The 26,786-nt window shown below is 46.2% G+C and overlaps 1 protein-coding gene across 1 annotated transcript in view; it reads right to left on the bottom strand.

Annotated features, from left to right (window-relative positions):
- Positions 1-25,188, bottom strand: part of TOP1 (DNA topoisomerase I) — a 41,665-nt gene extending 16,477 nt beyond the window's left edge. The window contains exons 1-4 of the mRNA XM_063960254.1: positions 24,927-25,188; positions 24,263-24,287; positions 9,589-9,676; positions 3,177-3,606 (exon numbers count right to left, since the gene is read on the bottom strand). Of these exons, the coding sequence (XP_063816324.1) occupies positions 3,177-3,606; positions 9,589-9,676; positions 24,263-24,287; positions 24,927-24,959 (576 nt within the window). The 5' untranslated portion in view covers positions 24,960-25,188. The remainder of the gene's footprint in view (positions 1-3,176; positions 3,607-9,588; positions 9,677-24,262; positions 24,288-24,926) is intronic.
- Between the last annotated feature and the right edge of the window lie 1,598 nt (positions 25,189-26,786).

Here is a 26,786-nt window from a genome sequence, read left to right on the forward strand (position 1 = left end):
CTTCTGAAAGAAAATGGATAGGGCCGAAATCTGAACCTTAATAGAGCCTAATTTTAGGCCCAAATTCACTCCAGTCTGTAGGAAGTGAAGGAAACGGCCCAGATGGAATTCTTCCGGAGGAGCATTCCTGGACTCACACCAAGATACATACTTCCGCCATATACGGTGATGATGTTTTGCGGTCACGTCCTTTCTAGCCTTTATCAGAGTAGGAATGACCTCATCCGGAATGCCCTTTTCCGCTAGGATCTGGTGTTCAACCGCCATGCCATCAAACGCAGCCGCGGTAAGTCTTGGAACAGACAGGGCCCCTGTTGTAACAAGTCCTCTCTGAGAGGAAGAGGCCACGGATCTTCTGTGAGCATTTCCTGCAGATCCGGATACCAGGCCCTTCGCGGCCAATCTGGAACAATGAGAATTGTCTGTACTCCTCTTCGTCTTAGGATTCTCAATATCTTGGAGATGAGAAGAGGAGGAGGAAACACATAGACCGACCGGAACACCCACGGTGTCGCCAGGGCGTCTACCGCCACCGCCTGAGGGTCCCTTGACCTGGCGCAATACCTCGGTAGTTTCTTGTTGAGGCGTGACGCCATCATGTCTATCTGTGGTAATCCCCACTGACTTGCAATCTCTGCGAGGACTTCCTGATGAAGTCCCCACTCTCCTGGATGTAGATCGTGTCTGCTGAGGAAGTCTGCTTCCCAGTTGTCCACTCCCGGAATGAAGGCTGCTGTCAGAGCGCTTACATGATTTTCCGCCCAGCGAAGAATCCTGGTGGCTTCTGCCATTGCCACTCTGCTCTTTGTTCCGCCTTGGCGGTTTACATGAGCCACTGCGGTGATGTTGTCTGACTGAATCAGAACCGGTAGGTCGCGAAGCAACTTCTCCGCTTGACGAAGGGCGTTGTATATGTCCCTCAACTCCAGGACGTTGATGTGAAGACAAGCCTCCTGGCTTGACCAGAGACCTTGGAAGTTTCTTCCCTGTGTGACTGCTCCCCAACCTCGGCGGCTCACGTCCGTGGTTACCAGAACCCAGTCCTGAATGCCGAACCTGCGACCCTCTAGAAGGTGAGCACTCTGCAACCACCACAGGAGAGATACCCTGGCCCTTTTTTTTGGATAAGCGTGTCAACGATTTGTCCACCCTTGGGGAGGATTCCCACCGTATCCTGTCCTTAGCCAGGAAAGGATACGCCATAAGAATCCTTTTGGGAATCTGCAGTTTTTTGTCTGGAGATTCCCACGCCTTTTCAAATAACTCGTTCAGCTCATGAGATGGGGGAAAGGTTACCTCAGGTTTCTTTCCTTATACATGCGCACCCTCGTGTCAGGGACAGAGGGGTCATCTGTGATATGCAATAATCATATAATGAATACTTTTAGCCAATTGTGGCTGCAACTTTGCATCATCGTAGTCGACACTGGAGTCAGAATCCGTGTCGGTATCAGTGTCTACTATTTGGGATAGTGGGCGCTTTTGAGACCCAGAAGGTCCCTGCGACATAGTGAAAGGCAGGGTTTGACTCCCTGTACATTCCCTGGACTCTGCTTTGTCCAACCTTTTGTGTAATAAATTCACATTTAAAACATTCCACATATCCAACCAGTCAGGTGTCGGCGTTGCCGACGGAGACACCACACTCATTTGCTCCACCTAGAAGAGCCTTCCGCTTCAGACATGCCGACACACGCGTACCGACACCCCACACACTCTGGGAATTCTCTATCTGGAGACAGTTCCCCCACAAGGCCCTTAGGAGAGACAGAGAGAGTATGCCAGCACACACCCAGCGCCAATGACCCTGGAAAAAATACCCAGATAGCGCTTTTATTATATTATATTCACTGCGCCAAATTATGTGCCCCCCCCCCCTTCTATAAAACCCTCTGTCACCGTGTTGAGCAGGGGAGAGCCCGTGGAGCCAGCTTCTCAGCGGTGTGCTGTGGAGAAAATGGCGCTGGTGAGTGCTGAGGGATCAATCTCCGCCCCCTCAGCGGTGGGCTTCGGTCCCGCTCGATTCCTTTTAAAAACTGGCAGGGGATCTCGAATATACAGTGCAGAAGATAGATAGATAGATAGATAGATAGATAGATAGATAGATAGATAGATAGATAGATAGATAGATAGATAGATAGATAGATAGATAGATAGATAGATAGATAGATAGATAGATAGATAGATAGATAGATAGATAGATAGATAGATAGGATATATACACACACACACTTTTTTTTGCCAGTCCCGGAGGTTTAAATTGCTGCCCAGGGTGCCCCCCCCCCCCTGCGCCCTTACAGTGCCTGCCGTGTGTGTTTTGTGTGGGAGCAATGGCGCGCAGCGTTACCTCAGTGAAGATCTGAAGTCTTCTGCCGCCTCTGAAGTCTTATCTTCTCATACTCACCCGGCTTCTATCTTCCGGCTCTGTGAGGAGGATGGCGGCGCGGCTCCGGGACGAACAGCTAGGAGAGACCTGCATTCCGACTCCCTCTGGAGCTAATGGTGTCCAGAAGCCTAAGAAGCAGAGCCTAGCATTTAAGAAGGTCTGCTTCTCTCTCCTCAGTCCCTCGATGCAGGGAGCCTGTTGCCAGCAGGCTCCCTGAAAATAAAAAACCTAACAAAAATTATTTATTTCAGGAAACTCAGGAGAGCTCCCTGTAATGCACCCAGTCTCCTCTGGGCACAGTGTCAAACTGAGGTCTGGAGGAGGGGCATAGAGGGAGGAGCTAGTGCACACCCATATCTAAAGTTCTTTTTAGTGCCCATGTCTCCGGCGGAGCCCGTCTATTCCCCATGGTCCTTACAGTGTCCCCAGCATCCTCTAGGACGTAAGAGGGGGAAAAAAAAAATGTAAACACACATACATACATACATACATACATACATACATACATTTTTACTTTAGATGTGGGGAGCAAAAGGGCACTCAATGAACTTACTATCAAGTCAGGAGAAAACGAATAGCAAACACTAGTATGACCATCAGTTCCCCAATATGCTCCTTGAAAGGAACAATAATCATGGCAAACAAGGGTCTGACATTTATTTACCCTTAACTTTTTGTTCCGTAAAAAAGAAGGAAGACTTGGGAATGTTAAATCAAGACTCCGTTTAAAAAGGAGGGATAATGAAATAAAAAGCTCCCTGGAAGGTAGGAAGTTCATAGAATAGAATACCTTTTCCTCCTTCCGCTTCTCTTTATCCCGGTGTTTTTCTTTATGTTTTTCTCCATCTTTATGTTTTTCACGGTCTTTACGCTTCTCACCATCTTTATCCCGATGCTTTTCTCCATCTTTGTGTTTCTCCACATCCTTCTCCCGATGCTTCTCCCCATCCTTCTCTTTGTGTTTCTCTCCATCTCTGTGCTTCTCCCCATCCTTCTCTTTGTGTTTCTCCCCATCCTTCTCTTTGTGTTTCTCCCCATCTCTGTGCTTCTCTCCATCCTTCTCCCGATGCTTCTCCCCATCCTTCTCTTTGTGTTTCTCCCCATCTCTGTGCTTCTCTCCATCCTTCTCTTTGTGTTTCTCTCCATCCTTCTCCCGATGCTTCTCATCCTTGTGTTTGTCTTTCTCTTTATGTTTTTTTTCAGTAGGATCTTTGTGTTCACTGATAGACAAAATAAATACATTTGCCATATATGAATAAAGTTACATAGCATTTGCGCATGCCAATAATAAAATGCCCAAAACATACTGAGAGGATTGGCATCACAATGCTACCATTAAGCTTAGAGTAGGCTTAAAAAACAAAAATAATCAACTGCCCATTACAAAAATAAGAATTTACTTACCGATAATTCTATTTCTCATAGTCCGTAGTGGATGCTGGGGACTCCGAAAGGACCATGGGGGATAGCGGCTCCGCAGGAGACTGGGCACAAAGTAAAAGCTTTAGGACTAGCTGGTGTGCACTGGCTCCTCCCCCTATGACCCTCCTCCTAGCCTCAGTTAGGATACTGTGCCCGGACGAGCGTACACAATAAGGAAGGATTTTGAATCCCGGGTAAGACTCATACCAGCCACACCAATCACACCGTACAACTTGTGATCTGAACCCAGTTAACAGCATGATAACAGAAGGAGCCTCTGAAAAGATGGCTCACAACAACAATAACCCGATTTTTGTAACAAAAACTATGTACAAGTAATGCAGACAATCCGCACTTGGGATGGGCGCCCAGCATCCACTACGGACTATGAGAAATAGAATTATCGGTAAGTAAATTCTTATTTTCTCCAACGTCCTAGTGGATGCTGGGGACTCCGAAAGGACCATGGGGATTATACCAAAGCTCCCAAACGGGCAGGAGAGTGCGGATGACTCTGCAGCACCGAATGAGAGAACTCCAGGTCCTCCTCAGCCAGGGTATCAAATTTGTAGAATTTAGCAAACGTGTTTGCCCCTGACCAAGTAGCTGCTCGGCAAAGTTGTAAAGCCGAGACCCCTCGGGCAGCCGCCCAAGATGAGCCCACTTTCCGTGTGGAATGGGCTTTTACAGATTTTGGCTGTGGCAGGCCTGCCACAGAATGTGCAAGCTGAATTGTACTACAAATCCAACGAGCAATCGTCTGCTTAGAAGCAGGAGCACCCAGCTTGTTGGGTGCATACAGGATAAACAGCGAGTCAGATTTTCTGACTCCAGCCGTCCTGGAAACATATATTTTCAGGTCCCTGACTACGTCCAGCAACTTGGAATCCTCCAAGTCCCTAGTAGCCGCAGGCACCACAATAGGTTGGTTTAAGTGAAATGCTGAAACCACCTTAGGGAGAAATTGAGGACGAGTCCTCAATTCTGCCCTGTCCGTATGAAAAATTAGGTAAGGGCTTTTATAGGATAAAGCCGCCAATTTTGATACACGCCTGGCTGAAGCCAGGGCTAACAGCATTACCACTTTCCATGTGAGATATTTCAAGTCCACAGTGGTGAGTGGTTCAAACCAATGTGATTTTAGGAATCCCAACACTACATTGAGATCCCAAGGTGCCACTGGAGGCACAAAAGGAGGCTGTATATGCAGTACTCCCTTGACAAACGTCTGAACTTCAGGAACAGAAGCTAGTTCTTTTTGGAAGAATATCGACCGGGCCGAAATTTGAACCTTAATGGACCCTAATTTGAGGCCCATAGACAGTCCTGTTTGCAGGAAATGCAGAAATCGACCCAGTTGAAATTCCTCCGTAGGGGCCTTCCTGGCCTCGCACCACGCAACATATTTACGCCAAATACGGTGATAATGTTGTACGGTTACATCCTTCCTGGCTTTGATCAGGGTAGGGATGACTTCATCCGGAATGCCTTTTTCCTTCAGGATCCGGCGTTCAACCGCCATGCCGTCAAACGCAGCCGCGGTAAGTCTTGGAACAGACATGGTCCCTGCTGGAGCAGGTCCTGTCTTAGAGGTAGAGGCCACGGGTCTTCCGTGAGCATCTCTTGAATTTCCGGGTACCAAGTCCTTCTTGGCCAATCCGGAGCCACGAGTATAGTCTTTACTCCTCTCCTTCTTATGATTCTCAGTACTTTTGGTATGAGAGGAAGAGGAGGGAACACATACACTGACCGGTACACCCACGGTGTTACCAGAGCGTCCACAGCTATTGCCTGAGGGTCCCTTGACCTGGAGCAATATCTGTCCAGTTTTTTGTTGAGGCGAGACGCCATCATGTCCACCTTTGGTTTTTCCCAACGGTTTACAATCATGCGGAAGACTTCTGGGTGAAGTCCCCACTCCCCCGGGTGAAGATCGTGTCTGCTGAGGAAGTCTGCTTCCCAGTTGTCCACTCCCGGAATGAACACTGCTGACAGTGCTATCACATGATTTTCCGCCCAGCGAAGAATCCTTGCCACTTCCGTCATTGCCCTCCTGCTTCTTGTGCCGCCCTGTCTGTTTACGTGGGCGACTGCCGTGATGTTGTCCGACTGGATCAATACTGGCTGACCCTGAAGCAGAGGCCTTGCCTGACTTAGGGCATTGTAAATGGCCCTTAGTTCCAGGATATTTATGTGAAGTGACGTTTCCATGCTTGACCACAAGCCCTGGAAATTTTTTCCCTGTGTGACTGCTCCCCAGCCTCTCAGGCTGGCATCCGTGGTCACCAGGACCCAATCCTGAATGCCGAATCTGCGGCCCTCTAGGAGATGAGCACTCTGTAACCACCACAGGAGAGACACCCTTGTCCTTGGAGACAGGGTTATCCGCTGATGCATTTGAAGATGCGATCCGGACCATTTGTCTAGCAGATCCAACTGAAATGTTCTTGCGTGGAATCTGCCGAATGGAATCGCTTCGTAAGAAGCCACCATCTTTCCCAGGACCCTTGTGCACTGATGCACTGACACCTGGCCTGGTCTTAGGAGTTTCCTGACTAGGTCGGATAACTCCCTGGCTTTCTCTTCCAGGAGAAACACCTTTTTCTGTACTGTGTCCAGAATCATCCCTAGGAACAGCAGACGTGTCGTCGGAATCCGCTGCGATTTTGGAATATTTAGAATCCATCCGTGCTGTCGTAGTACTATTTGAGATAGTGCTACTCCGACCTCTAACTGTTCTCTGGACCTTGCCCTTATCAGGAGATCGTCCAAGTAAGGGATAATTAAGACGCCTTTTCTTCGAAGAAGAATCATCATTTCGGCCATTACCTTGGTAAAGACCCGGGGTGCCGTGGACAATCCAAACGGCAGCGTCTGAAACTGATAGTGACAGTTCTGTACCACAAACCTGAGGTACCCTTGGTGAGAAGGGCAAATTGGGACATGGGAGGTAAGCATCCTTGATGTCCAGAGACACCATGTAGTCCCCTTCTTCCAGGTTCGCTATCACTGCTCTGAGTGACTCCATCTTGAACTTGAACCTTTTTATGTAAGTGTTCAAGGCTTTCAGATTTAAAATGGGTCTCACCGAGCCGTCCGGCTTCGGTACCACAAACAGCGTGGAGTAATACCCCTTTCCCTGTTGTAGGACGGGTACCTTGATTATCACTTGCTGGGAATACAGCTTGTGAATGGCTTCCAATACCGCCTCCCTGTCGGGGGTAGACGTTGGTAAAGCAGACTTCAGGAACCGGCGAGGGGGAGACGTCTCGAATTCCAATTTGTACCCCTGAGATACTACCTGCAGGATCCAGGGGTCCACTTGCGAGTGAGCCCACTGCGCGCTGAAATTCTTGAGACGGGCCCCCACCGTGCCTGAGTCCGCTTGTAAGGCCCCAGCGTCATGCTGAGGACTTGGCAGAAGCGGGGGAGGGCTTCTGTTCGTGGGAAGAAGCTGTCTGTTGCAGTCTTTTTCCCCCTTCCTCTGCCCCGGGGCAGATATGAGTGGCCTTTTGCCCGCTTGCCCTTATGGGGACGAAAGGACTGAGCCTGAAAAGACGGTATCTTTTTCTGCTGCGAGGTGACTTGGGGTAAAAAGGTGGATTTCCCAGCCGTTGCCGTGGCCACCAGGTCAGATAGACCGCCCCCAAATAACTCCTCCCCTTTATACGGCAATACTTCCATATGCCGTTTGGAATCCGCATCCCCTGACCACTGTCGCGTCCATAATCCTCTTCTGGCAGAAATGGACATCGCACTTACTCTTGATGCCAGAGTGCAAATGTCTCTCTGTGCATCTCGCATATATAGGAATGCATCCTTTAAATGCTCTATAGTCAATAATATATTGTCCCTGTCCAGGGTATCAATATTTTCAGTCAGGGAATCCGACCAAGCCACCCCAGCACTGCACATCCAGGCTGAGGCGATTGCTGGTCGCAGTATAACACCAGTATGAGTGTATATACTTTTAAGGATATTTTCCAGCCTCCTATCTGCTGGCTCCTTAAGGGCGGCCGTTTCTGGAGACGGTAACGCCACTTGTTTTGATAAGCATGTGAGCGCCTTATCCACCCTAGGGGGTGTTTCCCAACGAGCCCTAACCTCTGGTGGGAAGGGATATAGTGCCAAATTTTTTTTAGAAATTAGCAGTTTTTTGTCGGGGGTAACCCACGCTTCATCACACACTTCATTCAATTCATCTGATTCTGGAAAAACTACGGGTAGTTTTTTCACACCCCACATAATACCCCTTTTTGTGGTATTTGCAGTATCAGAGATGTGCAAAACCTCCTTCATTGCCGTGATCATGTAACGTGTGGCCCTACTGGAAAATACGTTTGTTTCTTCACCGTCGACACTGGAGTCAGTGTCTGTGTCTGGGTCCGTGTCGACCCACTGAGGTAACGGGCGTTTAATAGCCCCTGACGGTGTTTGAGACGCCTGGACAGGCACTAACTGAGCTGCCGGCTGTCTCATGTCGTCAACAGTTTTCTGTAACGTGCCGACACTGTCACGTAATTCCTTAATTACGGCCATCCATTCAGGTGTCGACTCCCTAGGGGGTGACATCACCATTATAGGCAATTGCTCCGCCTCCACATCATTTTCCTCCTCATACATGTCGACACACACGTACCGACACCCAGCACACACACAGGGAATGCTCTGATAGAGGACAGGACCCACTTAGCCCCTTGGGGAGACAGAGGGAGAGTTTGCCAGCACACACCAGAGCGCTATATATGTATAGGGACAACCTTACAATAAGTGTCTATCCCTTATAGCTGCTTATATCTGTTATTTTGCCAAATAAGTGCCCCCCTCTCTTTTTTACCCTGTTTCTGTAGTTGCAGGATGCAGGGGAGATTCTGGGAGCCTTCCTACCAGCGGAGCTGTGTGGGAAAAATGGCGCTGTGTGCTGAGGAGATAGGCCCCGCCCCCTTCACGGCGGGCTCTTCTCCCGCTTTTTTCTGGAAAACTGGCAGGGGTTAAATACATCCATATAGCCCAGGAGCTATATGTGATGTATTTTTTGCCAAATAAGGTAAATTCATTGCTTCCCAGGGCGCCCCCCCCCAGCGCCCTGCACCCTCAGTGACCGAAGTGTGAAGTGTGCTGAGAGCAATGGCGCACAGCTGCAGTGCTGTGCGCTACCTTATGAAGACAGGAAAGTCTTCTGCCGCCGATTTATGGACCTCTTCTTGCTTCAGCATCTGTAAGGGGGCCGGCGGCGCGGCTCCGGGACCCATCCATGGCTGGGCCTGTGATCGTCCCTCTGGAGCTAATGTCCAGTAGCCTAAGAAGCCCAATCCACTCTGCACGCAGGTGAGTTCGCTTCTTCTCCCCTTAGTCCCTCGATGCAGTGAGCCTGTTGCCAGCAGGTCTCACTGAAAATAAAAAACCTATTTAAACTTTTACTCTAAGCAGCTCAGGAGAGCCACCTAGATTGCACCCTTCTCGTTCGGGCACAAAATCTTAACTGAGGCTTGGAGGAGGGTCATAGGGGGAGGAGCCAGTGCACACCAGCTAGTCCTAAAGCTTTTACTTTGTGCCCAGTCTCCTGCGGAGCCGCTATCCCCCATGGTCCTTTCGGAGTCCCCAGCATCCACTAGGACGTTAGAGAAAAGTAATTCAGGTAACAACCAAATCAAATATGTTCAGAACATAGAGGAAAAAACAGTTTGTAGAATGCTAACATAGGTGAAAGCTTGCACTCTTATGAAAGTTACAGGGTGAATGCTGGAAGTAAGAAACATTGCAGCAAATCATCTACTGACCTGTTGTTGTGCTTTGATTTTTCACGATCTTTGTCCTTCTTGTGTTCTTTGTGACGATGTTCCTTGTCTTTCTTGTGTTTATGGGAGTCTGACAGGCACAAAGAGAGGCAGATTAAAAAATGGCAACATAATATACAGTAGCTAAATTCAGCAGAAACATAGAAGCAAAGAATTAGACAGCAGATAAGAACTTGGCCCATTTAGTCTGCCCTAAACACATGTACAGTACACACACTTACACACCAGGGTTAATTTTTAACGGCAGCAAATTAACCTACCAGTATTTTGTATGGATTGTGGGCTAAAAACCCATGCAAGCATGGGGAGAATATACAAACCGCACAAGATTGTGTATAGACAACCATATACACCAGCCTTTTTCAACTGGTGTGCCGCGACGAGTTGCTAGGTGTGCCGCCGCCCGCCCCCGCTGCACAGACCTGCTCGCTGCCGCCAGCAAGACCTGTCACTGCCAAGCAGATCGCCGCGCGCCGCACACCACCCGCCGCATAGACCCGCTCGCTGCTGCCAGCAAGATTTGTTACTGGTGCCAAGCAGATCACCGCACGCCTGACAGACCTGCAGCATCCAGCCCTTCTCATACCCATTCCGCAGCGACAGCCCACTCACATCCTGCTCTGCTTGCTGCTCCGTAGTGAGGTCCAGTCACTGCTCACCGCAATTTTTTATATAAAGCACGGGGGAGGAAGGTGTATGGAAATATGAGGGGTGGGTGTGTGGAATAACTAAGGGGGGGCATGTGTGAGGAATTACTAAGGGGGGAGCTGGTAAGGTGGGAGCTGGTGTGAGGAATTACTAAGGGGGCAGCTGGTGTGTTGAGGGTATGCTTGTCAACCATCCGTCCTCGGACAAGAGACATCACCAAGCACAGGTTTTCCACTGATATTCTTATGTAAGTAAAACCTATTTCTACTAAGTTTAAGAGAAATAACAACAAAATATCAACATATATTAAATATATGTCAATATTTATTATTATTTGTATTATATTTGATTAAAAAAACTGATGGTGTGCCTTGGCAATTTTAAAATCTTGTTTAGTGTGCCACGAGTTTAAAAAGGTTGAAAATCACTGATATACACAGTTGCCAAAGTTCTCATTGCAGAGTTATATGGTCAGTTTTTATAGTATAGTGGTCATTAACTACACTATTACAGGGTAGCAAATATGTTTATATATTTGGCAACTAAGGATGTTACTTTACATAGTATTGTGACAAATTTGTTTAGCACTTCTAAGAAATGAACAATTTATGACGTTATTTCCTCACCCAGTGAATCAGGGAATAACACGGTGTGAAATAGGGTACAGGAGAGTGTAAATAACTGCTGCAAGTTACCTTTGAGTCCCATTACATCCTTACTGGATTAAAGTGTTGGGTCTCTGGAGACCAAACCTTAAGACTACCAGATACAATAGGCACTAGGTAGGCTTAATTACCATTAAGCATATAGTTAAAAATGCTTAAAGCAAAAAGCCAGCTTTATTGTTGAAATATATTCCATTCCGAAATCAGACTAGACCAGTCTGCTTCTGTTGATAAAAGATGGTCATTTAAAGGTTAGAAACTACTTGTATATTAATTTTGGATAATATGAATAAATGCAGTCTCCAAACATTGTAGACTGTGCTCCCCTTTTAACTGGCCGTGAAGGGGGGTGTACAATTGTACCCATTAAGTGTATAATTCTACTTCTTGCTCAGTCTGCTGATGGTGTATTTCCAAGTACAGATATGAAAACAGCAGTTTCCTAAATAGAACAATCCCACCAAGATGTGTTTGCTTTGTTTAGCAACTTTCAGACATGCGTAATTTTTCATAGTTGGTCCTCCACAAATTATATCATGTTCAAGATCTGCAACAAATATGGCAGCCAGTCAAACCTTTTACATAGACATAGGCTCAAATGTGCTCAGCATGTGGTGCATTGGCAGAGGCAGGAGGGAAATTAAAACAGAGCTCAGGGGGTCTCACTACATCATGTGCCATGTGTCTGCAGCAGTAATCCATGACACGGTATAGATTGAGGTGAGAAAGTGTGGGTGTTTAAATGTTTAATTACACAACTGTGGAAAGCTGGCTATAACAAGAACTTTTGTGTGAGAGAGATGGGTATAGATTATCTGCATAACACACAGATTGTAACTTTCAGTAGCTCTTTGCATTCAGAGGGGGGTGTTTCATCACAGGACAATCTAAGTCCCTAAAAAGCAGCAGGTTATGCACGGTTCACATACTGTATAAAAGTCATGCATTGGCAGTGTATATTAATTTATAATATTTATAAACAAGTAGTGCACAGGAAGTTGGTGGTGGTGCAACAAAGTGTTAGGTTTTAGTTTCAGAATGCACTACAAGATGTACACCTACTGCCCGACTGGCTGCTAATGTAAACAGAGCAGAAAGGCTGACAGTGGTAAGCATTGCTGTATTACGCACTGGGGCTTCAGTTCAGACCAGAACATCTGTGTATGTATGATCTCTCTGGGTGCTCCATACATGCATGTTCTTTTGTTCCTAACCAAGTTTACTCTAGTATGTATTTGTGCAATAGAGAAATGTAGGCAGTATATTCCACTGGAGCAGTATCCGATGTAAAGCATTAAACAGTCTCTGTAAAGCATGGTGTAATGAGATGGCCCAGTACGAAAGGTAATTTCACAGGTGTGCCTTGTTTTTGGGAACAAGAATAATATAATTTTTTTGTTATAACTTTTAATCCATATAATACCCCTTTCACACCGCACAAATAACCCGGTATCGATATTACCGGGTCGTCGTGCGGTGTGAAAGGGGCATAGCCGAAATCACGGGTCGCCTGACCTGACAATTCAACCCGGGAATAAAGCAGTGTTATACCCGGGTCAGTGGCTGCGTAAACGGGCTCCCGTTTACTACAGCAGGGAGAGGCGGCACGGAGATTATCTCATTTCCCAGTGCCGCCTCCACCTCCCGCTGCTATGGCAACCCGCCCGGCATATTGCCGGGTCGGGGAAGCCTGCAGCAGCTGCCAATGCCGGATCCCACCCGGTAAGGACCCGTTTCCAATTCCCGGGTTGGCAGTGTGAAAGGGGTATAACTGGTTCCAGAAGCAGGAGTGAAATAACCTCAAAAATGAATAACAGAAGGCATCTGAAGACTTGCCACAGTAAGAGGGACATTTACTAAGCAGTGATAAGAGCGGAGAAGTGAGCCAGTGGAGAAGTGCCCATGGCAACCAATCAGCACTGAAGTAACATCTATAATTTGCATACTATAAAATTATACAAAGCTGCTGATTGGTTGATGGGGCAACTTCTCCACTGGCTCACTTCTCCGCTCTTATCACTGCTTAGTAAATGTCCCCCTAAGTCTTGTATCAGTACTGGTAGGCTTCTTTTGACTTATTTTAAGGACATTTTGACTTGTTTTAAGGACATTACATCAAAGTTGGATCAGCCTGTAGTGTGTTTTTCCACTTTAATTTTGAGGGCGACTCCAAATCCAGACCTACATGGGTTAATAAATTTGATTTCCATTGATAATTTGTGTGTGATTTTGTTGTTAGCACATTCAACTTTGTAAAGAACAAAGTATTTAATAATAATATTTCATTCATTCAGATCTAGGATGTGTTATTTTAGTGTTCCCTTTATTTTTTTGAGCAGTGTATATAAAAAAGGGAGAGGAGGTGATGATACTATACACAATATAAGCGCTTACAAAGTATGTTGAATGTCATTCATGTCCCTATTTAATGGTACTACAAACTACTCTTAGATACTAGCGCAAGGGTAAAGAAACTTATTTTGGGGAGGCATTCTTAGATTGCACTCTAAAACATAACTTTTTTTTCTAAAATAAGAGATTCACACAAAACATACATTAAACACGTAGGAAAATCACAGCTTAATACAGCTTGGATTATGGAAGTAATATTGAGATCTCAATTATTGTCCATTAAATTCTGTAGTGGCTGTATTTGGAAGACCTCTTCATTTATGAATGAGGATATCTACTTTGCTTGCAGTTATTTTTGAAACTTAATATTGTATCAATGCAGTGCTCCACTGTAGCATTTTCAAGTTTGCAACAATTGTAGCAAAAATAGGTACAGTTAAATATTCCTCTGAACACTCAGTATGAATCACTTGAAGAGCTCATGGCTTTAATGTCTAGGTAGGCAATTTGCACACATGGAACATATGGATTACTGGTTGCTTAGTGGCAAATAGAGCACTAGAACAAAGTTGGAAGGAAGAGAGACATAGGGGTATATGCAATTGCGGTCGAATTCCCGAAATTGTCGAATTTCGGGTCATTTTCGACCAAAAAAAAAAATCGCCTATGCAATTCAGTGCTTTCCGACCAAAAAACAGACTTTCAAAATTCGACTTTTTGAAATTCGACTTTTTGCAAATTCGACTTTTCTGCAATGATACAAGTGCTGCAATTCGACCAAAGCATATTCAATTCAAGTTTGGAAATTCGACAGCAGTGCTTTTAGACAGCAAATTCGTCATTTTCAATCCGCCACACTTTGGAGGGTGAAAACAAATAAAAAAATTTTAAACATGTTTTTTTTGTGTTTTTTTGGGGGGGAATAGCAGATCTATTTATATTAGAAGGGATTAGGTACTTTTTTTTTTTTTTTTGGAGGCACAAATATTATTTATATATTTTTTAAAATATTATTTTTTTTTATTTTATTTTTTTTTATGCTGGAACGGTGAAATCATAAAAAAAAAAAATGGCGTGGGGTCCCCCCTCCAAAGCATAACCAGCCTCGGGCTCTTCGAGCTGGTCCTGGTTCTAAAAATGCGGGGAAAAAAATTGACAGGGGATCCCCCGTATTTTTAAAACCAGCACCGGGCTCTGCGCCTGGTGCTGGTGCCAAAAATACGGGGGACAAAAAGAGTAGGGGTCCCCCGTATTTTTAACACCAGCATCGGGCTCCACTAGCTGGACAGATAATGCCACAGCCGGGGGTCACTTTTATGCCGTGCCCTGCGGCCGTGGCATTAAATATCCAACTAGTCACCCCTGGCCGGGGTACCCTGGGGGAGTGGGGACCCCTTCAATCAAGGGGTCCCCCCCCCCCCAGCCACCCAAGGGCCAGGGGTGAAGCCCGAGGCTGTCCCCCCCCCATCCAATGGGCTGCGGATGGGGGGGCTGATAGCCTTTTGTGATAATAAAAAGATATTGTTTTTTCCAGTAGTACTACAAGTCCCAGCAAGCCTCCCCCGCAAGCTGGTACTTGGAGAACTACAAGTACCAGCATGCGGGAGAAAAACGGGCCCGCTGGTACCTGTAGTACTACTGGGGAAAAAATACCCAAATAAAAACAGGACACACACACCGTCGACAGTAAAACTTTATTTCATACGTCGACACACACATACTTACCTATGTTCACACGCCGACATCGGTCCTCTTCTCCATGTAGAATCCACGGATACCTGAAAAGAAAAGATCAATATACTCACCTCAGCCATGGTCCAGAGATAAATCCACGTACTTGGCAAAAAAACAAACCGAACACCCGCTCCATGCCGGACTGAAAGGGGTCCCATGCTGACACATGGGACACCTTTCCACGAATGAGACCCGTCAGTGACAGCTGTCACAGAAAGGTCTCTAAGCCAATCAGGAAGCGCAACTTCGTTGCGCTCACCTGATTGGCTGTGCGCTGTCTGTACTGTGACAGCACATCGCAAAGCCGCTCCATTACTTTCAATGGTGGGAACTTAGCGGCTAGCGGTAAGGTCACCCGCCGGTCAGCGGCTGACCGGCGGGTGACCCCACCGCTACCCGCAAAGTTCCCACCATTGAAAGTAATGGAGCGGCTTTGCGATGTGCTGTCACAGTACAGACAGCGCACAGCCAATCAGGTGAGCGCCACGGAAGTAGCGCTTCCTGATTGGCTGAAGGGACGTCAGTGACAGGAGTCACGTGATGTCCCGGCATTCGGGAGAAAGGGGTCTGATGTGAAAGCATTGGACCCCTTTCTAGTCCGGTATGGAGCGGGTTTTTGCGGGTTTTTTTTTTTAAACAAGTACGTGGATTTTACTCTCTGGACGTGGATTTATCTCTGGACGCTGGAAGGTGAGTATAATTTTTTCACAGGTACCCTCGGATCGTCGGAGACCGTGGCAGTCGGCGTGTTAACATAGGTAAGTATGTGTGTGTCGGTAATGTGTAATAAAGTTTTACTATCAAGGTGTGTGTGTCCTGTTTTTATTTGGGTATTTTTTTCCCAGTAGTACTACAGGTACCAGCGGACCCGTTTTTCTCCCGCATGCTGGTACTTGTGGTTCTCCAAGTACCAGCTTGCGGGGGAGGCTTGCTGGGACTTGTAGTACTGCTGGAAAAAACAATATCTTTTTATTATCACAAAAGGCTATCAGCCCCCCCATCCGCAGCCCATTGGATGGGGGGGGGACAGCCTCGGGCTTCACCCCTGGCCCTTGGGTGGCTGGGGGGGGGGACCCCTTGATTGAAGGGGTCCCCACTCCCCCAGGGTACCCCGGCCAGGGGTGACTAGTTGGATATTTAATGCCACGGCCGCAGGGCACGGCATAAAAGTGACTCCCGGCTGTGGCATTATCTGTCCAGCTAGTGGAGCCCGATGCTGGTGTTAAAAATACGGGGGACCCCTACTCTTTTTGTCCCCCGTATTTTTGGCACCAGCACCAGGCGCAGAGCCCGGTGCTGGTTTTAAAAATACGGGGGATCCCTGGCCAATTTTTCCCCTGCATTTTTAGAACCAGGACCAGCTCGATGAGCCCGAGGCTGGTTATGCTTTGGAGGGGGGACCCCACGCCATTTTTTTTCCGGGTTTTTCACGTTTTTTTACCGTTTTTTTAAAATCGCGGCAAAATCCGCCAAATCGGCCGATTTTCGCCCGCGACTCTGGCGAATCCGTTTTTCATTGAATATGGTGAATTCCGGAAGCCACCTTCCGGGATTCACCTGTCGAATTGAGTCGAATTAAAAAACGGCGAAAATTGCCGCGAATTCGACCGCAATTGCATATACCCCATAAGCAGTACCAGGTTTCTACTTTTGAAATTCTGCCATATTAGTACATCGAAACCTCAATGAGAGAGCCTTGGTTGGTACAGAAGATATGTCTCACAGTACCTGCATCTGCTGTTAACCCTTATTATGCAGAGGTAACGGCAACAGTTAATGAGAGTGCAGGGGAGAGGTCTTTGTGCTGTGGATTTTAAATTGTACAAGTCATACATATATTTTTCCTTGTAATATATAAGTAATAAATCGATATATTTACTGCTATGACAATAATGAATGTTATGCAGAGACAGGATTTCTAAGAAAAAAACTTCCACACACAATAACTAAGGATTTCTGCTGTCAATCATATCTGTGACATCAAATTGATGAGAGAATCCCATGGGTCTCTGTGAAAAAAAAAAAAAAAAGTGTGCTTCTGCTGTCAGCCCCTGTACAGCGTAGCGTGTCTTTGGCACTTGGGCTGATGAGAGAGAACTGAAAATTTAGCGAGATAAAGAGGGGAATAGAAGTAATGGCACCTGTATTTACAAATATTCATGATTACACTATTATCATAGGTCACTATCTGATCGCCACACAAGTGTGTCTTTGTGAAATTCAACAAGCATACAAAATAAGCAACTATAATCAACATAGGGGTCGATTCAATTCGGCAACTTATGAATAGCGCCGGGAATTAGCTCCCGACGATATTCAATTCAGCTGCTAGTTACCCGCAATTGTCGGGAATTCTTCTCTCATCCCCGGGGGGTGAGAGAAGAAAACCGATAAAAGTGCTGCCGCGCGGCCGGCGCGAGGCTGATTCTGTCGGGAAGCAGCATCGACGCGGGTAGTTAAGTCGGAGAATGCCCGTTCTCCCGACAAAACTACCTGTTAAGTCGGCAAGAACGGCCTTTCGCCGACTTAACTTTAGCTGAATTGAATAGCGCCGGGAATTAGCTCCCGACGCTATTCATAAGTTGGCGAATTGAATCGACCCCATAGTGTGGCACCGCTCCGCTGTTACGTAATTACTGTGTTAGTTTCATTCATTAAAGTACAAAACATGGTTAATAAAAGCAGTTTTCTATTCTTATAGAATCACAGCATCTGCTATCTTTGAGTACTGAATTAGGATATGCAGTTGGATTTGCTGGTAAAGCTATATAAGCCGATTGTATATGGAGCTTAAATCTACAATACTGCAATTCATACAAATTCACCTTTGATAATCATGATTATGCATAATCTGTGGGACCCCTTCCTGTAGCTAGAGTCGCTATATCAAGTCGTTAATTAAGTGGGCCCTATGGCAGCATTAAACCACGACTTCAAAACAGGACCTTGCATTGTAGCTAGATCCGATAAGTGTTTCAAAGTGTGGGATCCCCCACATGAATGTCCGTCATTCAACGGGACTCCCCAGTGCGGTTGGATTTACTAAGCTGCATTAAATGAGTGGGTCCTATGCGATGCTGGTGTTTGCAGGTGTCCTTTACTCACGGTCATTCAGCAGGACCTCCCAGTGCGGTTTGGATGCTATGTAACTTTCTAATAGGTGGGTCTCAGGTAATGCTGGAAGGATCACTTTAGCTCACAACTGCTTCATCAGTGCTCAGTGTTTGTCTAACATGCACGTTTCACTGGGCAGCTTTCTCAGGGACTCTTAGATACTCCAGAACATGCCTGGCCACCCTGCAGCTCTCCAGCTGTTGTGAAACTACTCATCCCAGCATCCCATAGATAGTAAACCTGAGAGCAGGGCCTTCCTTCTTCTGTCTGTTATTACCCAGTTTTGTCTTATCATGGTGTCCAGCTGTAAAGTGCAATGGAATTTGCTGCACTATTGCCCTCATTCCGAGTTGTTCGCTCGCTAGCAGATTTTAGCAGCATTACACATGCTAGGCTGCCACCCTCTGGGAGTGTATCTTAGCACAGCAGAATTGTGAACGAAAGATTATCAGAATTGCGAATAGAAAATTCTTAGCAGTTTCTGAGTAGCTCGAGACTTACTCCTACACTGCGATCAGCTCAGCCCGTTTCGTTCCTGGTTTGACATCACAAACACACCCTGCGTTCGGCCAGCCACTCCCCTGTTTCTCCAGACACTCCCGCGTTTTTTCCTGGCCCGCCTGCGTTTTTCCGCACACTCCCAGAAAACGTCCAGTTTCTGCCAAGAAACACCCACTATCACTTCAACGATGAAAATTCTTCGTTTGAACGTGAGTAAATCTACTAAGTTTTGTGCTAAAATACTTAACGCATGCGCACTGCGTACCATGCGCATTTTTGCCTCAATCGCTCTGTTGCGAAAATCGGCAACGAGCGAACAACTCTGAATGACCCCCTATATAAGAAACGGTTAATAAATAATAAATGCCCTTCCAGAGTTTTAGTATTAATAATAATTTTATTTATATAGCGCTCTTTCTACAACAGGACTCAAGGTGCTTTACAGACATCAAAAACAATGCACATAATAAAGATTTTAGTACAGCAATATACAACCCACACACAAACCCCCCACCCCTCCAAAAAAAAAAAACAGACACCCTAGAGCGCACAATAAGAACCAGGACAGCGCAACATTAAATTTATTTTACGGAACTTATATATTATACTTTTATAAATTGGGGCCCCTATTTCAGTATGAAGGTTAAGATTGCTTGATCTTCTACTAGTTTCCAGTAGTGTGAAACCTACTGTATATGCACAAATCACCTGCGTTCCTAGAGACCAAACAAACCACTCTTCCCTAAAGCCTCTTTAGTGATGGATGTCTGCATAAGTTCAGGACATTTAAGCTGGGTACACACTAGACCAGGGATGGGGAACCTTCGGCCCTCCAGCTGTTGCTGAACTACACATACCAGCATGCCCTGCAACAGTTTTGCAATTTGGTCATGTTAAAACTGTTGTAGGGCATGCTGAGGTGTGGAGTTCAACAGCAGCTGGAGGGCCGAAGGTTCCCCATCCCTGCACTAGACGATTCCAGATCATGCACGATGGAATAATGATTGTCGGACGTACACACTGATCGATATAGCACACCATTGAGCACTATATTGTTCAGTGGCCACATACAGGAACAATGTGTCCCTGATGATATCTTCAGATCAGCCTGCATTACAGGCTGATCACAAGACGCAAAGGTTGACGCACGGGAGTGCGCACACACTGACCGATGTGAACTATATGTCGGTCCGATCTGTCAGATCGGAGGACGGATTGTCTAGTGTGTACCCAGCTTTACAGTCTGGATGGAAGTTTTCAGTAGCGACCCACCTAACATGAATTAGCTTGGTGTACATGTGCACCCACAGAAGATAAGAAAACCCCTCACAATTGTTTCCCTGGAAATTGTGTCCTGGGAACAAAGGCTAAATATGAAATGTTTCTTAAAAACACAAGAGTTGAGTAGCTGAAGCATTTGTATATGTGTAAACCTGAAACTTAATTAACAAACAAGACTTTATTTTCATGGCTTATCCAAAATTCTGAATATGTCAATAAAACCTAAAATTTAGTTTTACGTTTAATAAACCTAATCAGTGGATCAGCACTTCTATAAGAAGTATACAATATGAATGGAGGAGCAAAAAACTTTTGCAACTTGGCCCAAGTGACGCTTTGAAACCATAAATTTATACTATATAGAAGTTTTTTATAAACTAAAGAAAATGATACTTACAAAACCAAGCCTCCATACTCCAAAAACAAGATTACGTGAACACAAGAGCATAAAGCAGGATACACACTGCACGACTTTTTCAACAATACTGCAGATAATGACATTTCTGTCAAATCGTCCAGTGTGTACACACTATATCGTCAGCGATGCGTGCTCCCGCGGGTTGTTAACAAGGCCGTTTGTACTTGCAGGTCAAATTTGGCTAGGTCGTTGACAATGTGCATATGCTCCAGTGTGTACACTACGAACAACATGTTAAATTAGGCTGAAAACCAACAATTTGGTAATATCAGACAACTCTTGTAGATCATTGGTCGTAAATCGCTCAGTGTGTACGCACTATCGTTTGTCCGGAAGTTCAAGGAAAATAGACAGCCTATATCGTTCGTGTTTCATGTCGTCTAGTGTGTACCCAGTTTAAGACTAACATGACAAAAAGTTCCAAAACACGACACAGATTCATGTTTTTCAATAAAGAAAAAAAAAAAAAAAAAAAAAATAAGGAAAAAGGGAAACCACACATTACATGTTCATAGTAAAAACTATGATAACAGCACTGGGAATATAACATTTAATATAAGTGGTTAACAGGCAGGTTAAATATTCATTAATCCTAAAAATATCAAATTATCGCATCTAAAAGAGTTTAACATTTAGGTAGTAAAAAAAAAAAAAAAAGGTATATCACAAGTGGCTTAACAGCACTAGTCCACCACATATAAATGACAATAGTAAGCAGTTATAAGCTCACTGAAACACCATACTAGTAAATAGCTATTACCAGCATGTCCTCAGTCCATAGCAAGTGGGAGCCAGAGTCGCAAGGGATGCGACGGTCTCCTACACAACTTGCAAATAGTGTCTGTGTCCCAGCAATAGTGAGCAAGTGGTGAGCTGTCAGCAGTGGGGATGCTTGGCTCTGAGTGGTCGCCGGTGGAAGAGATTAAGCTCAGTGATGCAACTCTCCTGCTGAAGCATCTGACGCATTTCCCTGTGGCTCCACCCACAGCTTGGTCAGTGGTGTCACAGAGAAACATCAGGTACTGACAGCTCACTACTTGTTGACCCTTACTCTCACAGGATACAAACACCAGTTGCAAGTTTTATAGGAGACCATCATTACTGCATCGCCACTCGGACTCCCACTCGCTAGACGTGAAACCCTCCAGTAACATCTTTTTACTACTGGGGTGTTTCAAGTGAGCACATATGTCCTGACTATTGTTGGACTTATAGTCTGATATGCCACTTGCGATATACCCTGCTCTTTACTACCTATGGTAAATGTTTTACTATTTTAAAAGCAAAATTCAGGTTATATTAAGGATTAATAAAACTAATATTTAAACCGCCTGTTCACCATTTATATTGTATGTCATATTCCCAGTGCTGTGTTACCATTAGGTCTCATTGGAGTCTTTACACACCTAACAGCTGTGGGTTCAACATTTCAGCGCCATTTGAGGGGTTTCTTTTTTTTGTCAGTTCCTGTTACAGTCCATGTTTATTCTTTTAGTCTGGCAAGCTGTTTTTACATAGATCACACTTATACAGCATTTGTCAAGCGCTCAAATCCTTTTGCATCCAAAAGGCCAGAAAAAGCGGTTATCACGGCTACTCTGCTGGTACCTCCTTTATCCCATTTTAGCACCATTCCTATAGGCCACTATGGAGATGTTAAAGGAAGTCAATTAATCAAGCGATGAAAAGCTTTGATGTTCAAAGCTTGTGTTAAAATCAAAATATCATCTAAGGATGACGTTAAAGAGTACTTCCAGCCCACCGATGTGTGGACTGGGAATTCTACTGCACCAGCTTGCACATGTGCGTATGTAGGAAAAGATCATCGGTGGATTTCTCTGAGAATCTGCCATTTCATGTGACCGATTCAGCTATTGCATGTGTAGCACAAATGAAAAATTATAAAAACATGGGGGCCCTATTTAGCAACAAGTTTTAGCTGCGGATGATAAATGGCGCTCCATTCATTCAGCTCCCAACTATCATTTTTCAGACACACGACAGTTGGGAGCTGGAACACCATTTATCACACGCAACAAGTTTAAATTGCTAGAACTTGTAGAAAAATGGGCCCCATGGTCTGTACATTTTGCAGTCAGAACTATATTGCCTTGACGGTAATTTGCACCTTTCCGGTGGGTGTCAGTAATAAACAGGGGCGCAAACATTCTGTATTGTTGTGATAGAGAATGTGTTATGCAGAGAAGACATTTATAAATATAAGCCTTAATGCATTAGACAGAGCTCTGCCATGAAGACTTTAATAAAGGCCTGTACACACTAGTCGCTATAGTAAACAACATTGTCCATTTTGACCCTTCCTGAGCGATATTGTTTACTAAATTGCCCAGTGGGTACGCAGTAAACAATGTGCGGCCTCACTAACAAACCTTGCTGTCACCTGGGCAGGCAGTTCAAATTGGACTCATCGTCCAAAGCTGAATTCAGGGCCTGGCCGTGGCATGATGTCACTGTGTGATATCACACAGTGTATGCCCACACATTGGACGGCCCAGGATGGGGACACACTAGGCGAGGACGCTCATGGAGCACATCGCCTAGTGTGTACCCACCTTAACTTGCACTATTTAGCTGCTTGATTCATATTCGCACTGGAAGTTCTTTTCTAACCAGTTTACACTTACTTTCAAGTCTGTAGACAAGCAGCCTTTAACTTGTATTTCTCAGATCCTCACTTAACAGACAATATAGTTCCTAAAGCTACAAATATCTTTTGTTAACCAGAGAAAGAAAAATAAAGAAAAATCCTAAAATAGCCCTAAGGGCTCCTTCACACTAAAAATTTTCTGAAGCTCCTTTTTAAACCACCATTAACATGAACTTACAATCTTCTCAATGCAATACTTTATATCCAGCAGTTTCTCATGGGGTGAGAGGCAGGAAAAAGAAGTTCAGAATATTTAATAACTAGTTAAACCCCAATCCCAACACCGTGCAAAAGGCAAATTTTCTTCTTTTTCAAACTGTTGAAGTTTGTGAAAAAGCTCTTATTGCAGCAACCACATTAACACTAATTTATTTATATTTTTAATGTAAAAAAAACAAACCCCAAATAAACCACACATGTAAAGGGAATATACCTAGTAAAAGAACAGTATAAATTGTCACTTAAAATTGAAAATGGTTTATTTTAGTACAGTAAACTTATTTCCAGTAAGATAATGAAATGTGTTTGTAACATACTCATGAATTTTACCAACTGACCCATTTGACACTGCATCCTGCTGTTTATATAATAATCAATCACTATGAAGGATATGCATGTTTTACCTATTGCTAGTGATGCCAGTCTTTATCTCATTTACCACAGAACATTTATATCTCATTCACCACAGAACATTGTAGAAAACATGTGACAGCACACATGACATACAGAAAGAACGAAGTAAAAGTGTGTAATGAGAATATAAAGGTGTCCATGTCAGCAGCAGCAGTGTGTGAGGCTGCAGATGAGCAGCAGCCATGTCAGCCCCGCAGCCCAGGCCTCAGACACACACACAGGCAGCAGCAGCAGCGAGAGAGAGAGAAAAAGAAAATGGCGCAGAGACTAAGTCCCCACCGAGTGAAAGCCGACTTTCAGACGGGAAAAGCAAGGGGAAAACGAGGTCTGGCGGGGCCGGGGAGGCGGGGGCCGGGGAGATCGGCTCGGGCTGAAGCAGAATCTCACGTTTGGTGGCGGGGCCGGGCCCAGGGGGGGCAGATGCACGGGGCTGTAGGTGAACAAAGGAGCCAGTGAGCGAGCAGACGGGACTTAGTCTCTGGACGCCATGTCTGCCCTTTCTAGAGGAGGAAGGAGAGTGAGAGGAGGGGGAGGGAGAGGCTAGATCAGGAAAACAGGGGGCCCACACCCCACGGGACACACTCAACACCCCACATTCAGCCCTGCACCCCGATATTAGCGACAGCAGCCCGGAATACTCACCGTTCGCCCGGAAATTCGCGTCAATCTACGGAAAAAGGGGAGAGAGAGAAGTCAGGCAGAGAGCTCACAGAAGGGGGGCTGCTACCTGCCCGGGGGGCTACCTGTACCCCACATACATGGGGGGGGACAGCTACCCACATGAGGGACGCTGGATGGGTGGGCAGGAGTGGGGTGTCGCCTGCAACCCCTGGGCGAGCAGAGGTGCCGGGCAGTGGGAGGCAGGGAGCCCGGGGTAGACACTGCCGGGTGACCGCCAGCTGCTAGTGTACCCCAAGTATACTGGGGAGGGGGGGGGGGGGGTCTGCCAGTCCCGGGCCGGGCCCCACAATGTGTGACGGCAGCCCTGCATGTGGCACCCTGGCCAGGGGAGCAGGGGTACGGCGGCTACACAGAGACACTTGGGGTCAGCTAGAAATAAAATGCCCCGTTCTAGGTGCTGATCCAGCCCAATGTGTTACACAATGGCACAGCTCACAGGCTGCACTGCACACCATTGTGTGGCTGGAAGGGGGGCAGTGGGGACATTACACGCCGGCCAGCTGTAGGTCTCCCGGCACAGGGGAAAGCAGGCTCCTGGGACCCCGGACTACGAGCTAAGGCTCCCCAGCAGCCGGCGCAGGGCCGCTCAGCCATGCGGTTGAGGGCAATGATGTGACCGGCTTACCTGTGAATCGTTTTGACCGTGATCCCCACTCATCCTCACGCGGTACCGGAGGGGTCAGTGGCTGGCGGGCGGGGAGAGTGAGGGTCTTGTGCTAGGCAGGGAGCACTGAGGCTGCTATACGGCAGGAGGACTCCTGAGCGGTGTATGGGAATCTCCTACAGTGTGAGGCTGGGAAGGGGAGCCGGGCACAGCCAACAGCAAAATGAGAGTGGGCAGAGCCACTCAGCGGATTGTGTAACAACTAAGTCCCGATTTCGGCTCACTGCGCAGGCGCAGCTGATTTAAAAGGACGAGGAGGAGCGTGTGCGCCGCACGCCGCGCCTCTTCCGCCTTGTCTCAGCTGCTGCTCTCCCGGCATGGAGGAAGCACCGGCTGCTGATGTCACGATTTGTCCTGGTCCCGTGCTGTGCCAGTGTGCTGTAGTCATCGTGTCACCAGCCGTCATCATTATCCGCGCGTGGCGCCTTTCTAATAAAACTAATGAAAAGCGAACCCGTATGTTTTATAAAGAGCGTTATACGGGCCGACCACCCAGCCCTGTTACAGGGGCGGCAGCTGACGGAGAACTCGGCTAATTTATACATGTAACACACTTTCAAAAAAAGCGTATCGAATTTTAGTTTCTTTTATCGGTGTAATTATAATATGGGAATATAAATAAATAAATAAAAAATCCACAAAGGTGGAAGTATTCTTTTGCCGGGATTTTACTGATGATCACTTTAATACTCTGTGCAGCGTATAATGGGGGTCATTCCGAGTTGTTCGCTCGTTCTTTTTCATCGCATCGCAGCGATTTTCCGCAAACTGCGCATGCGCAATGTTCGCACTGCGACTGCTCCAAGTAAATTTGCTAAGAAGTTTGGTAATTTACTCACGGCATTACAAGGTTTTTTCTTCGTTCTGGTGATCGTAATGTGATTGACAGGAAGTGGGTGTTTCTGGGCGGAAACTGGCCGTTTTATGGGTGTGTGTGAAAAAACGCTGCCGTTTCTGGGAAAAACGCGGGAGTGGCTGGAGAAACGGGGGAGTGTCTGGGCGAACGCTGGGTGTGTTTGTGACGTCAAACCAGGAACGAAACTGACTGAACTGATCGCAATGGCAGAGTAAGTCTCGAGCTACTCAGAAACTGCTAAGAAATTTCTATTCGCAATTTTGAGAATCTTTCGTTCGCAATTTTGCTAAGCTAAGATTCACTTCCAGTAGGCGGCGGCTTAGCGTGTGCAATGCTGCTAAAAGCAGCTTGCGAGCGAACAACTCGGAATGAGGGCCAATATCTGTATCAAAATAGAATTGGCAACTTTTCCAGAGATTCTATATTATGTCTGACAAAGTTGTAGGATTCAGACACAAACGTGAACATGTTAGGTTTTGAAAATGAAAATTATTGTTTTCCTTATGTCTCTTACGTCCTAGAGGATGCTGGGGTCCATATTAGTACCATGGGGTATAGACGGGTCCACCAGGAGCCATTGGCACTTTAAGAATTTAACAGTGTGGGCTGGCTCTTCCCTCTATGCATCTCCTACCAGACTCAGTTTAGAAAATGTGCCCGGAGGAGCCGGTCACAGCTAGGGGAGCTCTACAGAGCTTCTTTAGTAAAAGGTTTTTTTTAGAGTTTGTTTTTTTACAGGGAGGCTGCTGGCAACAGCCTCCCTGCATTGAGGGACTGAGGGGGTGGAGCAGTGTCTGCCCTGCGGGATCTGAGCCACTGTGTCCGCTGACTGGACACTGAGCTCCAGAGGGGATAGATCGCTCCCCGCCGCAGGGGAACGCTCACCCCGGCAGCATGCCGCCGCCACCCCCTTACAGAGCTGAAGTGTGGCAAGCGGGGAGCCGATGTGAAGATGGCGGCAACAG

Source organism: Pseudophryne corroboree, chromosome 3 (assembly GCF_028390025.1).
Source record: "Pseudophryne corroboree isolate aPseCor3 chromosome 3, aPseCor3.hap2, whole genome shotgun sequence".
Lineage (NCBI taxonomy): Eukaryota > Metazoa > Chordata > Amphibia > Anura > Myobatrachidae > Pseudophryne > Pseudophryne corroboree.